Source organism: Dunckerocampus dactyliophorus, chromosome 14, assembly GCF_027744805.1.
Source record: "Dunckerocampus dactyliophorus isolate RoL2022-P2 chromosome 14, RoL_Ddac_1.1, whole genome shotgun sequence".
NCBI classification, from domain to species: Eukaryota; Metazoa; Chordata; class Actinopteri; order Syngnathiformes; family Syngnathidae; genus Dunckerocampus; species Dunckerocampus dactyliophorus.
Window position 1 is genome coordinate 14187227 of NC_072832.1, and position 14468 is coordinate 14201694.

At 38.5% G+C, this 14468-nt stretch overlaps 1 protein-coding gene across 2 annotated transcripts in view; it reads left to right on the forward strand.

Moving 5' to 3' along the window:
* lmbrd1 (LMBR1 domain containing 1) overlaps positions 1-14468 on the forward strand; it is a 58825-nt gene that overhangs the window by 22136 nt on the left and 22221 nt on the right. For both annotated transcript variants that reach the window (XM_054798040.1, XM_054798039.1), the window contains exons 7-9: positions 1039-1112; positions 5285-5410; positions 11091-11243. In XM_054798040.1, coding sequence (XP_054654015.1) covers positions 1039-1112; positions 5285-5410; positions 11091-11243 — 353 coding nt within the window. The remainder of the gene's footprint in view (positions 1-1038; positions 1113-5284; positions 5411-11090; positions 11244-14468) is intronic.

The window sequence follows — 14468 nt, forward strand, 5'->3', positions numbered from 1 at the left end:
ATAGGCTCCAGCATACCCCCGCTACCCTAATTAGGATAAGCAGCACAGAAAATGGATGGATGGAGTAAACAATATTGGATATGTGCAAATTCCCATAACATTTTAAATACGTCTCACCACTTCTTATACATACTGCGACCATGATGAAACTTTGATGTACTGTACAACACCCTGTGTTGCCAACAGCAAGGGCCTGGGATTTAGTTTGGGAAATTAGTTTCTGTCTTTCATTTTCTTCTTCTTTCGACTTCCCTTAAATGTGGGAGTGTTTTAGACAGATTCAACAATATTGTGCTTTTTATGCTATTCACATTAGACACAGCTTATCACTGCAGTACAACTGCTGCTATGTAAAGACACTTTGTCTTGGAGCGTTTTTTTCCCACCTTTTTTGGAGGAGCTGAGCCAGACAGCATCGTCCTAAGTATTACGTTTTTTAGTGATAAGTTGATTTGTCATAAAACCTGCAAGTAGAAATTGGTTGTCTTTGTCCGAGTAATGCACTATTGTTTATTTATGGGTTCTGTTTCAATGGTCCACTTAGATTGTGTCCAGCTCATCCAGATAAATCTATGTATTACATCTCAGAAACAAAAGCATTGCACTGTTTTCTAAAGTTGAAACCAAATGTAAATGTTTGACAATTTTGCATAGAGTGGATGTGATACTTTTCCTTGAAAAAAATTCTATAATGTTCAAGGTAAACCCTTTGAGTTAAAAATATTGCTGTATGTGATGTGAGTGGATTCATCCAGTGGCTTTACTTCAAATAATTTCATGTAATGAACATGGACCAAATTCATTGTGGGGACTGTGTGACGTAAATTAATACACAACATTTATTACCATTTTATCCTCTTGGAAATCAAGTAGCGTACCTGTAATACGGTTCTCCTAATGAAAAGATGCAATAATGGCAATGCTACAGGTTTTTTTCAAATGAGTGTATTGCAGGATTCAACTAAAGTCTCTTTAGAACAAGGTCAAACTATACACTGTACAGTATATCCAATTGCCATCCTGTCTTTCCACTTACAGATGGTCTAACTGCTCTGGCTTTCTCCATCAGCTCCTTGACCTTGATTGGGATGTTGGCAGTGATCACTTACACAGTGAGTTGAGACCAGTGTCATGCCCCTTGATTTGAGTTTTCAGATTTTAAGTTGGTTTTACATACATATTTCAATGACAAAAGTTGTTGCTGAGGTTTACTTATTGATTCCCTCTCATTAAAAGTCTTGTTAGATCTGTGATTCTGTCTATCAGACTGATGTATTTTCTTTTAGAAAGTATGTTGACCTAGAAATGTCTTATCAGCTGTCAGTTTTTGTGTCTATGACTATATGTCTTTATTTTGACATTGACATTCTGCCATATTTCCTAATTCTTCAACAAGAAAAAATGCTGCGCAACTTTTAAGACTGTCCATTTTTCAGTTATCTTGGTAAAGAGACTGAACATTTTCTGTATGGGGTGGCACCACTCTGTGTGGGAGTACCATGCTGGAGGGAAACCAAAATGCGGGAAAAATAATACTTGAGCATCAACCCTGGGAGTAAAAGTGAAAGTGACAGCCAACCTCAATCTATCCAATTTCTGTTGAGCCCATAGTCCCATTTGACAAATTACACAACAATCGAATGTGGAGCTCCTGATGAATAATACACAACCTAGTAAGTTGTAGAACCAATCTTCCTTTAGCATCGCTAATCCATCTCAACTGGGGTTTTAGCCACTGTTCTCACAGTTTTCAATAGAGTGCATAATGACCAAATGCATTTTGAGGCTAGAGCTTTGCTTAGATTTACACTGCCCCCTCTTTTGCCATTGACTCTTCCAATTACCTGCTGTAAAAGCTATTTTTATTTCTTCAAATCGGTACTGCTTGCAGCAATAGTATTGCAGCAGTCTTGTCTTTTAACTCGCTCAAATGGGAATGAACACAATATTATCGTGACAATAGAGGTGCACAATGTGGCACTATAAAGTCTGCCGCTTATCACTGCATGTAAGCACTATCTTTCGGCTTTGTCTAACTGTCTAACAGATTTTAACCTTCCATAGGAAATATAGCTCCAATCCAGATTTATGTTTTGATTATGGAGATTACAAAGGAGTCCAATGTGTTACTACGACCTATATGTTCACTATTTTTTTAAAACTGTACATCCAGCCATTCATCCTATCAAGTGAAATTTCAGTGGCTTAATTTAAAAGCATTTTCTTTGCATATCGATGTGTGTCAAATGGCTCAATTATATTTTGACCTTCCTCTTGCTCGATCATTTACACCCTAAATATGCAAAAGCTGACCTTAAATGGTAAAGATGAAGGCCTGTTGATTTAATAACAGATCACAACATTGACCTGCGTAGGTGCTGTCACTGAATGAATCACAGCAATGTCACATTTTTCCTACATACTGTGTATTAGAATCCTCTTAGGCTTATTAATTTACAGAAGTTTCAACACCGTAAGGGGAGCATACATGCAAAATCACATATAATACAGTACCACCATAGCAAAAGCTGATACACTGTTAGTTTCATAAACAGAAGTTTGTAAGATTAAACGACCCCTTTTACAATGAGCTTTTGGTGGAACCAATTGTGAAAGTTGTGCCAGTTCCCATTTAGAGAAACAATTTTAAGCTTCTTGTCAAAAGATTACAGTCTTTGCTCGTCGCCTTTCAGTAGGTGTCAGGTAACGCACTCAGAAGTTAATTATATAAGTGCCACGGAAGAGACTTAATTATTTTGCTGGCAATTGACTGCCACGTTGACTCGTAACAAGGCTGGTCATTTTGGTCTGCTTTTGCAGATCAGCCAGTTTTTCTAAGATTTTGTTCAAAGATTACAGAAACACTGCACAAAATTTGTTAGTCTTTTTGCGGCTAATCTTCAACACCCTGTCACTCTGGCCTTTCCTAAATGAGCCAAATGTTTCTGGGTTTTTGGTCAGTGTATTGTCAAGATAGTTATCTTGTACTGAAGAAAACAGAGACCAAGGGAAGATCAAGAGTCAAGAACAAGAATTCAAACTGGTTGTATAAATATAGTACTTTGTAAAATTCTTGGACCACCATTTGCTTTGCTGCTTGTCAGTCAGGTCTTTCCCAAATAAACCATATATAAGGCCATGTAAACAGATACCATGTCAAGACCAAGAGTCAAGAACAAGACCAAGGCAGGTCAAGACCATGATCAGGTTAAAGCTTGTATGGTAAGATTTGCAAAAATATATGAAATTTAAAAACATCCTATGAATACACAAACAAGATATATTTTTACCAGCTGGAAATCAGCTAAACCACTTTTATACTGTAAAACACTTTCCAAATGATTTCTCTTTGAACTGTATGTAAAATGATGACATAAACTCCACTGCAGGATCAATCGTACTCTGTAAATCCAGGTTCCACCACGAAATATAAACATTACTGTGTAAATCCTACAGTGCACATGTGAAGCACTGCTGTCCCTGCAGTTTTGATTTTGACTGGTCTTGGGAATAAATCCCACTTGTCCAAGACAAGACAGGAGACCTGTCAAAAGTGGTCTTGAGACCAACACCAATCACATCTACTCCAACACAGCATGATAGCAACTAGAGAGAATTCATCATTGATAGACACTTAATTGGAAAACCCTTATTAGAAGTGTCTTAAGCCAGACTCGCTGGAAACATTTGTTAGTTATAGAGAAAATGTTTTATGTGCCACATCAACAAGGCTATTTATTGTAGAGCATTATATATTGAAATGTCATTAGCTTGGTTAGTTTAAATTAGTCTAATGTACCCTGTATCCTGGGCAGTTTTAATTAGCTTGGTTGTACAAGATTGGCCTCCAAAGGATATTGAGAATGTAGGGGATGCCTCCTCCCTGTCTGACCATACGACCATAAGGAAAGAAAAGAGGAGGCTTATGAAGGACAGCTGTGTCTACCTACTGTAGTTCCTTCTAATCCAATTTAACAGGCTCACTCTCACTAATTTCAGCCAGTTCCTTAACCCTAATCCTTCCCCCACCCCCCACCCCCTCCTGAAGTTATTTTTGGTTATTTTTTAACTGTAGTGGGTTTAAAATAACTTTAATGAGCACACAGGATTTCATATAAGTTTCTCATGTTGACTCCCACATTGGGGCACCTGTGTTTTCCCTCTTTGATATTTCTCTCATGTAGTTGCACATGAGGGAAAGGGGAATGTTTCTCCAGGGATCTTGAACAGGTTTTCCTTTTATGAGTGTATTTGAAATTCTGGACATGCTCTGGCCTTAAGAGCTCCATGATTCATTGCAGGAGGCGACATTCGCCCGTAGCACAGATCCACAGTCGAGACTAATAATAGTCTAGCCTTTCTTACTATCCCATGCGACACGGTCAATGCTTCATAACATGCAGAAACTATTAAAAGTTGTTTAAAAAAAAATACAGGCTGACTTTTGGAAAGTAGAGGAAAGAGGGCAGCATGTTTGTCAAGGCTGAAAGATGCCGAGCACAGACGTGTCCTTTTGTTTTATTATGAGGCAATAAATGGCTCTCTGCTACATTTGTAAAAGCGAGACATGACAGGGTGAGTAAGAGAGCATTGACTTGCCTCTGTTATAGTCATTTGTATTGATCGCTATGTTGTCAGGTTTTAGAGGTGCCCCTCATTTTAAATTAAAGTTCAAACATCCCTGCAGGAGATTAAAGCCCATATGGCAAAAGATTTAAAAGCACCTTTTGAATTTTGTGCTAATAGCTTTCTCCCTCTCTGTATAGCCTGTCTGTATTTGTTTAGATGTTTGTGTGCCAGTCCGCTAAGGTGTACAAATTTCCACTTCATGTCATTCCACTTAATGTCTTTCATTACTGATGCTGTACCTTGATGCACTTTCCTTTCACCCAGATTTTTCTTCTAAAAAATGTATTTAAAAATGCATCACATTCTGGGTGGAGGCAATAGTGCTGTCACATGGGGGCACTGTTAAGCTGTACATTGCATTATGGTGATTTTAAACAGTGATAGCTCCACAAAATGGTTGCAGCAAATTCACAAGTAGTTTTAGCACAATTATACATTCTACCATTTTAATAATTCTCAGCCCAAACTGAAACAGCATGGGAGGCAATGGGGTGGTCAAAACCCTTTCTCAACTGTGTGTATATTTGCTTACCTTCGTCTAAAGCTCGCTGTGCTCCACAGTTTGTGGCAGGGGGTGGGAATGTGTAGGTGGATGCATGCTCCATGTCCAACAACCCAGTCTGACAATAATGCTTTGCTTTTTCTTCTTCTTCAGGCATACGGTATGTCTGTGCTGCCTTTAAATCTGATAAAAGGCACACGGAGTGTGGCGTATGAGCGCCTGGAGAACACAGAGGACATTGATGATATTGAGCATCAGATCGAGAAGCTGAAATCCAAGGTGTGGCAAGAACATATATCACTAATGAGCACCTTAATAATTATGTTTGTTATTACCAACATTTTTTGTTTAGGATGCTCAGAGAGTTATAATTATTATTGCAGGCACAGTTTACGGTGGCATAGAACTGCACTGGCTTATGAGGGGTTTCTAATATTTTCCACTCAGTAGTGTAGCTAAATAAGATTAGAAGATTCAAGCCTTTCTCACTGCATTAGCATACAACAATATTAGACGTGAAAACAACAGAATGGGATTACCAAGTAGCCTTTCCACAATATAATATAACGGAATAAAAATACATATAACATACAATAAACTATTCAATGAAAGTTGCATGTTCATTTAAAAAGATTAATATATATATATATATATATATATATATATATATATATGGTGATTGGGTTTGATATCAAAAGGCAGATACGAGAGCTGAGAACAGCATTTCAGCTTTCATTTCCAGGTATTTATGTCTGTATCGGACGCACAGCTTACAAGATAGCACCTTTTGTTGGAACCCACCCATTTTTCATGTAAGCACAAGTATTGGAACATGTGACTGACAGGTGTGTTTTGTTGCCCAAGTATGTCCTATTGCATTGATATTCAATCAAGAAATCACACTGAATGTCTACACTGTACTGGCAAATTCCAGCCTGCCCTTCCTATTCTTGCTCATGAGTGGTTTGCGTCTTCTGGTGTAGCCATTGTACTTTTGTTCACGGAGACATCTATGAACAGTAGATAGTGATGCCTTCACACCTGCCCTCTACAGGTTCTTGCTGATGTCACTAAGAGTTGTTTTACGGTCTTTCTTACAGTGCTCACAATGTTTTTGTCATAAACTGCTGATGTTTCCCTTGGTCTACCTATTTGACTCCTCTTAGTACAACAATGGTTTATTTCTTCTTCAGGACATTCGAAATGGTTGTACTGGCTATGACCAATGTTTGTGGTTCTGATTGATTTTCTTCTTATCCTATTTTGCTGTGCTTTGGTTTGCAACAAGGAAATACTCAGTACAATGCAAGTAATGTTACACGTGAACGTAATGATTATACATAATTGTGAAAACAAAGGCACATGACGTATAGAAATCAATAAGGAAATTAATTCAATACAAGGCTTATTACTGAGCCAAATGGACACATGAGCACATATAGCATGACATTATGCACCAAGCAAAAATGCACAGCAACAGAGTGCTTGCATTATTAAACTTCACCTCTGCATTTATGCATTAACATTTGTGAACAAGGACGAGGTGAAAAGATGAATAGAAAATACATACAGTATCTGTCTGTGCAATGTTGGAGAAAGTCATACACATAAGTCTCAATCTGCCTCACACATGGCGTGTTCAAGGACCGCCGAACAAAGTGTCCGCAACACCCAAAGAAGAAGCATTATTTGTGAAAGCATAAGTTTACTTACATGTACAAAATTGGGGGTCTTTCTAACATAGTCAGTGGATCCATTCAAATGACTGGCTGTCGCTGTTGTTGTTGTCAGCTCAGAACATGCACTAATTAGTCACAGCACCACGTAAGAAGGCCAGCTCACATTTAGCACACAATAATCTTGAAAGAAATCTTCACGGTTAAACACTTTCAATGCACCAAACGCATCATCATCAAACTTATTTGTTCATCTAATGCACACAGAACAATGAACAACGAACAACTTCATGCTGTCACCTTTGTTCTGCACTGTACTATTTACCTGCTGTGGCTGTTCACAAGAGGCGTTCGAGCGCATTACATAAATCTCAGTGTTCGGTGCTAATGTAGTCAAGCCCGTTTTTAATTTTTATTCATGTACCCCCTACGGCTGTGGTCTCAAACTCAATTTACCTGGGGGTCGCTGGAGGTAGAGTCTGAGTGAGGCTGGGCCGCATCAAGTATTGGGAGTAGGGCTCGGAGTCTCAGGATATCTCACAATACGATTCGGGATACATGGCTCACGATAATGATAATATTGGTGAAAGGGTGAACCAAATAAATATCTGTACATAAATGAATTTTATAGTGTATATTTTGCTGCATTCAGCTGGGATAGGGTCCAGCTTACCCGTTACCCAATGAGGATAAGCGGTATAGAAAATGGGTGGAATTTTTGCAGCACATTTTAACCAGAATGCAAGCAACAATGCTGCAAAAATAGTGAGCCTGTTTCAGTGCAACACACACTAAGTGTAAAGAGGATTTTGGTTTAGCTGTCTAACAAACTGTAAAGCTATTTTAAACTCATTCAGAAAACACATCTCATGTATCTCAAGTAGATCAATGCTATAAAGTAGAAGCATAACAAAAATGAATATTTTGTGTAGTAGTGACCTATTCACCAGAAAGAGACAGAGAATGACCCGTAAGGTTGAGCAGCACTACAGTGTAAAACGTATATACGTCTCTTGACTGAACAACACATTTATCATTTCAATAGAAAAATAAACATTTTTCTTACTAGGCAGTTTTCTCCGTGAGCGTGGTAACGAACGAAGGTGGCTGTTCATGCCTGTCGTGCTGCCCGTTTGTCGTATTTTCGTCAGACACTTCTTCCATGCTGTAAAGTCCTTATCCAGCATTGTCTCGTCCACACTATAAAAGCCAAAGTGAGTCCACACTTTTGATTTGAACTATGCTGGCGTATCTTTCCATTTAACTTCACAAAGTAGTTTTAATAGTGCTGCAAGTTGAATACACCTGTGCTATCGTAACCCTGGTCTCTCAATTTATACTGTTTATACAGGACCGATTTTAAAAAATAATGAAATTGTAATTTTATTTTGTTAATTGTGTGATTTTGAACTAAAAATATATTATTGAACAATTAATTTCCCATGTATTCATATTACTCTAAAACAGGCATCAGATTAAATTTAGGTTTGGGTCAAATACAATTTAGTCTTTTTGTATTAGTCATATAAAACTATTTGATTAAATAGGTCAGGTAAGATAAGGAGGTTCAGCATTTTAGACTCTCATGTTAAAGTGCTCTCAGCAACTTTGCCATTAAATTAACAGTTTTGCAATGTTCTCCGTTCATATTCTGCTGTTTGTTGAAAAATGTTCAATAATTGAATAAATAAGTACAAAAATATGTCATAAAAAAAATGCAGACTAAGAAGAGGCACAGCACAGCGGCGGCAGTCCGCCCTCCCATGCAGCCCACCACCACAGCTTCAGAAAATCCTCGGGGAAACCGTGATTGAAGCTCAACTCTGAACTCTCAACATACTCAACTTTGAACCACCGACGTCACTTCCACTTCCGACATCCACCACCGATGCTGATTTCTACAAGCTAAACTGTCTTAATAAGTGTTTCAAGCAGAAACTCTTTTCCGAGTTGGGTGGGAAATTAGTTTTCACCTGCTCTACGTTGTTTGTCGTGTTCCCAAAATATTTTAAGCTTGTATGACAAAGCTTGCCTATTGTCTGGTTGTTTTCCAGCTAATTTTTACCTTCAGCTAGGCAGAGGGTATGGGTCGGAGTTTACGCTCAGCCCTTCTGGTAGCGTCTTACACTTAGGTGCACCACCATAAACTGTCCGGGCGGCACTTCCGCTTTTTGTATTTTTGTTCTGGTTTTTTTTTGTTCCGTCAGCATTGATTATTGACATGTATGAATCGATTGAAAACCGTCAATGTCCGCATCACGACGCATCTAATAATCGTTTATTTCCCCCACTCTACTACATACCTACCGATATTTACATACTATACTGTACAGCAGGGGTCACTAACACAGTGCCTGCGGGCACCAGGTAGCCCCCCACGACCACATGAGGCGCCCACAGGCCTGCTTTTCATTCAGGTTTTCAGTTAATAATGTGACAACACTAGAAAGAAATGTATTCTGAAACATAAAATGTGAGTTGTGGATACCAGCATTTTGTGAATGTTTTGGTAAAACAAGCATATTTGATTTGTTTGGGTTGAAATAAGGTATGAAAATCATTTCTACTAAAATGAGTATCTCGTGGCCATTTTCATTTTCTAAAAGTAGCTCTCACAAGAAAAAACGTTGACCCCTGCTGTACAGTATACCTAGCTATACCTACATCTATCCATCCATCCATTTTGTGTTGTTATTGTGGCAGTTTAAGGTTGTCACAGCTATAGGTAAGAAGAAATCCCTGAGTCTGTCTGCTTTTGATTTGTGTGATCTGGAGCGCCTTCCAGAGGGCAGCAGATCAAACAGGTGATGGCCAGGGTGAGAATTGCCTTTGATGATGTTTTTGGCTATACTGAGCTAGCTAGCGAGAACCGCCGCTGTCCTCCAGGCTTGGCAGAGCGCAGCCCGTGATCTTTTGTGCTGTGTTGATCACTCTCTGCAGCACCATCTTGTCTGCCACTGTGCTCCTGGTGTACCACACCAAGATGCAATATGCCAGTATGCTGTCGACAGTGGCTTGGTAGAAGGACACCAGCAGTTTATCCTCGAGGTTGTTTTTTCAGCGCACTCTCAGGAAACGGAGTCACTGCCAAGCCTTCTTCATCACTGCTACACTGCTAAAAAGCCTGCAAAAACCATTACAAACACTTCCGTATGATGCAGTGAAGTTGTACCCGATTGCAAAACACAACCACAGTGATACCGTCAGTAAACACTGAGTGTTACTGTCTTTTTTAATGTCGAATGTTTTTTTTTATTTTTTTTTATATAGCTTTTACATTGGATCCCTATCAGCTGTACATTTCTGAATGTTTGCACGGTCTGTATGTATGTAGTTTCCGAGAAACAGATACTATTATACAGGGGTCACCAACCCGTCGGTCGCGAGAATATTAGGAAAAAACCTTTATTATTACACGCCCGTACGCCTCACTGCCCTCCAGGCACACAACCCGCAAGCTCCAGCCAGGAGTCCAGTCCCCAAAACCCGACCGGAGGTATCAGCACACGTACAGCGGATCGCCTAACTGCGAGGTTAAGCGAAGGAGAGTGAGTGAGTGACAGTGCGCACAGCGATGTGCCTGAGCACACAACAGTAGTTATTGCACGTTAATATGGCTCCAAATCTGCCTTTGCTACCTCAAAATTAAGGCACAAATATAACTCCATAGACATGTACCTCTTACCGTACCGTTAGGGCTGCATTGACCAATCTCTCTCTCCTCACCATTGCTCGCCCACAACACTGAGCCAAGAAGCTGAGATGTACTTTGCCCATAGAGCACAGATCTACAAAAGTAGGGGTGGTCTAAGTGCGGCTCGGGGGTCATCCGTGGCCCGTGGCTCATTTGTCATAGCATCACTGCAGAAACAAAATATCATATAAAAAAAACAGCAAAATGGTAAAAAAAAAAAAAATAGAGCAAAAGGCACAATGAGAAAAGGCTGAAATGTTGATACCAACAACCAGTAAAAACACAAATCTTTGTATTTACAGACAACGCTTTAAATATCACTTTTTTTCTTTACTTTGGCTGAGACTAGGGATCTTGGAAATTCCTTAAAGTTTATAGTGTAATTGATTTTTTTAATATCTTATATTCACTTACTTCTGTTATTCAAGCCTATTATAACCATATATGTTCACAAACAGCTAGGTTTCTCATACTGGCCTCATAACATTTATGCCAAGACACTGTTCATTTTTATTTAAAATGTCATCTTGTTTGTTGATGAATATTGACAATTGATGTCTGAGGTGTCTTTGTGTTTTATTGTTGTTAGTGTAAAGATGGTCGCCCCCTGTCATCCAGGGACAGAAACAACCTGCAGGAGCTGGAAGGCAAGCTGCAGGTCCTCCGACGCAGAGGGAGACACCTGGAAATTGCGGAGAGGAACTGTTGCAACAAAGTGGCCAGTGCTCTCAGACCTTTCAAGGTAATGGTAATGGTTTGGTTTATTTCAAACATGGTTACATTGAATTGCATCACATGTTTACAGTTACACAATTCAACATGTCCGGAAAGGAGTAGGAAGAAGCAAATTTTTAAATCTACCTCTTCTCATTGTCTCAGGTACAGTAGGTTCACAGGGTGGAATTTAGTTCTAGGATTCAATTTGTGGTGCGTCCTCATATGAACTGCTTTATAATCAAAATAGCATTTTTATTATGATTAATCTGCCTTGATCTATTGTTTTTGAAAGATTGGGATGCACAACAATGCATTAACAGTTGATTATAATATTTTGTTTGCGGTACCATACCTTATATCAGATATGCTAGTGTCAGCATTTCATCGGTGCGCCAGTGTGGACTGCTCTACATTCACTTTTAGCTGTTCTGCATTCACAGTTCCATATCCATGAGCCTACACAATTTCATCTCCACCTTACGCTAATGTCTTACAGAAAGTCTCACATTTTTCTGGCAACATCTTTTGGTTCCCTCTGGCACCGCTTTATTTGATTTCTGCCACTTAATGGCAAACAGAGAGCAAACTGTACATGATGTGCTAATATCCCGCAAGGCTACGCATTAACTGCAGTTACCAAAGAGATGCACTTAGAACTGCTCTATATGGATTGACAGTACTATCCATCACACATCCATTGTGGACCTTCAGTTTGACATCATCCCAATAGCTGTCTAGCTGAATTCACGAGGACATGTGTCTTACATCTATAGCTTCTAATTTACTTGAGTGCAGAACAGTTATTCCCACCTGATGCACCTGCTGTGTAACCAGCGCTAGTAAAACAAAGTGGCACAAAGCCAATGTCTTCGCACACGCCACACTGGCCAACAATATGCTGCTCTTTGTCATCAAAAGGTCAGAGTAGAAAATGATTGCTTTAGTAATTATGCAGGTGAAATTAGATCAAACGAAGCCTCATAAATTATACACATTCAAAACCCTGAAATGTGTTTTCACCAGAATGTATTGGTAAATGGTTCAAAAAGCTAAGCACTCACTTGCATCCAAACTGAACCAACATGAACCTTACTATGCTACAACATAGGTTGCATATTGTATTATTGCACGATCGTATATAATATGATACATACTTTTTTTGGTTAAACTTAGCCATAATTCATGAGTCCCTGACTTAGGATTGAATAAATGAATCATAGAAAGAAATAAGAAAATTGTTGTTAAGTAAGTCTGAATGTCGGTGTTTATCAATTACACAGTCGTCCCTCGCTACATTGCGGTTCAAATATCGCGCCCTTACTTTCACATTTTTTGACAAGGTAATGAATGAATAAATGATTCTGTTTTGTGGTTAAATACTGCCTATTATTAAAAAAAACAGGCATATTTAAGCAAATTGTACTTAATCTTGGCCTAAATTAAGCATTTTTAAGCATACAAATGTCTAAATGAACTAAAATACAAATACAAGGCAGAAGAAGCGTTCTAATTGTGAATGTTGTACTGTATTCTACATTGGCCACTTAGTGTTCGGTTAGACAAGGGCCAGACATGATCGTCAGAAAATCCATTTATTGCAAGTTTAAATTATCTCACAATAGGCACAATAATAATAGCATGACAATCACAATAACAACAATGGGCTACTGTTGGGGCCATAACCTACCACAAGCTAAAACACAACTCTGAACCTCAGTCACTCCATGTCCTCTACACCTGTCCTCTCGCCATTAAGGTCTGCCAGGGAACACATTTACTGTGGCACACACAAACAGGAGTTTTATTTACGTCTTAAATGGCTTATTTGCTCTTATTATGTCTACTCTATTGGGTGATGCCAGTTTCATTTAAAGCCGCCATTATAAGACATTGAGACAATTGGCACCACGGAAAAAACAAGGAAATATTAACGTGTGAGTCTGTTATCTTATTTACGTCTAATATGGCTTTTTTTTCCTCTGATTATATCTACTATATTGGGCGGTGTTTCATGTCTAGAAGGCTCTAACAATGTTAACAACTGTATTTAGAAGGTCATAAATACGTTGTTTATGCCATAACTATGACAACTTTTCGAGGTTGAGTCTTCAAGCAGTTAACCGCGATAGATGAGGGAGGACTGTAGTGCATTAAACTGAGTTGATAAATGTAGTTAGGTGTTTAGATGTCACAATTCAGTGGGTTAATATAACACAGTCACAAAGAAAACAAACACAATATGAAAGGAAAATAAGAAAAGTGCCTTTTTGAACATACAGTAAAGAAATGATCCAGTTGTGATATGTAGAAGTCCAACCTCAACATCCAAAGGCTTTATTTTGAAGTACGTGAAGGAGTATGTGAAGAAAAGAAGTCACAAATTTTCCATTTTTTAAATTTGGCTTTTGCTTTCACAAACTTCTTGTACAAGGCATTTTGCTTTCAAGGCTGGCCAAATCAATTTTTAAAACACAGCACTTTTTTAATGAGGGAAATGGTTTTGCTTTTTGGACATGTAACTGGGTGCTTCAGTAGTGTGTGTATTTGCTGCAATGTTCCTTTAACACTACTTTTGAGTCAGTCATTTTTTTGTTTTCGTTTTGCTGATCTTATCTCTGTCCATGCCATGTTTGTAGTGCGTGTTTTGACAGGACTTGTCATGTCTTTGCTCTTTTTGTCAGAGTGGCACTCATTTTTCAAGAAAATACAACTACTGAGGTTAACCACAATAGGCTGTGTGACACGTCTCAGCCTTCCTTTTGTTAGTATTTAAAAAAAAAAAAACAACATCCATAGGAAATAGAAATAACCATCCTAAAAAATGTATTATTATTAGTTGTGGCGTTTAAAAAAAAAACTGTCATAAGTTCTTTTTTCTTTTGACATCCTTCCTCTTCTTGAGATTGTTACTTCTATAGTGAATCATGTCATGAAAAAGGCAGCAAAAAGCAAACCACACAGAGTTAATCGTTTTAGGCTTGCTGAACCATGCTGTAGTTTTTGTGAGATTTTCTGATGATGAGATTCAAACATTTAAGTATGTGTGATTTTTGAGACTAGTTTCTAAAAATTGAAAGTCATATTTGGAATTTAATTTAATGGCATTCAGTTTCTACTAATTGTAGTTCATCCTTTGATATGTGTACAGTGTTCCCTTGCTCTATTGCGGTTCACCTTTCGCGGATTTGCTGTTTTGCGTAATTTTTTCAGTGCTTTTTTTAAAAATTACAGCGTATGAACGCTGTTACAG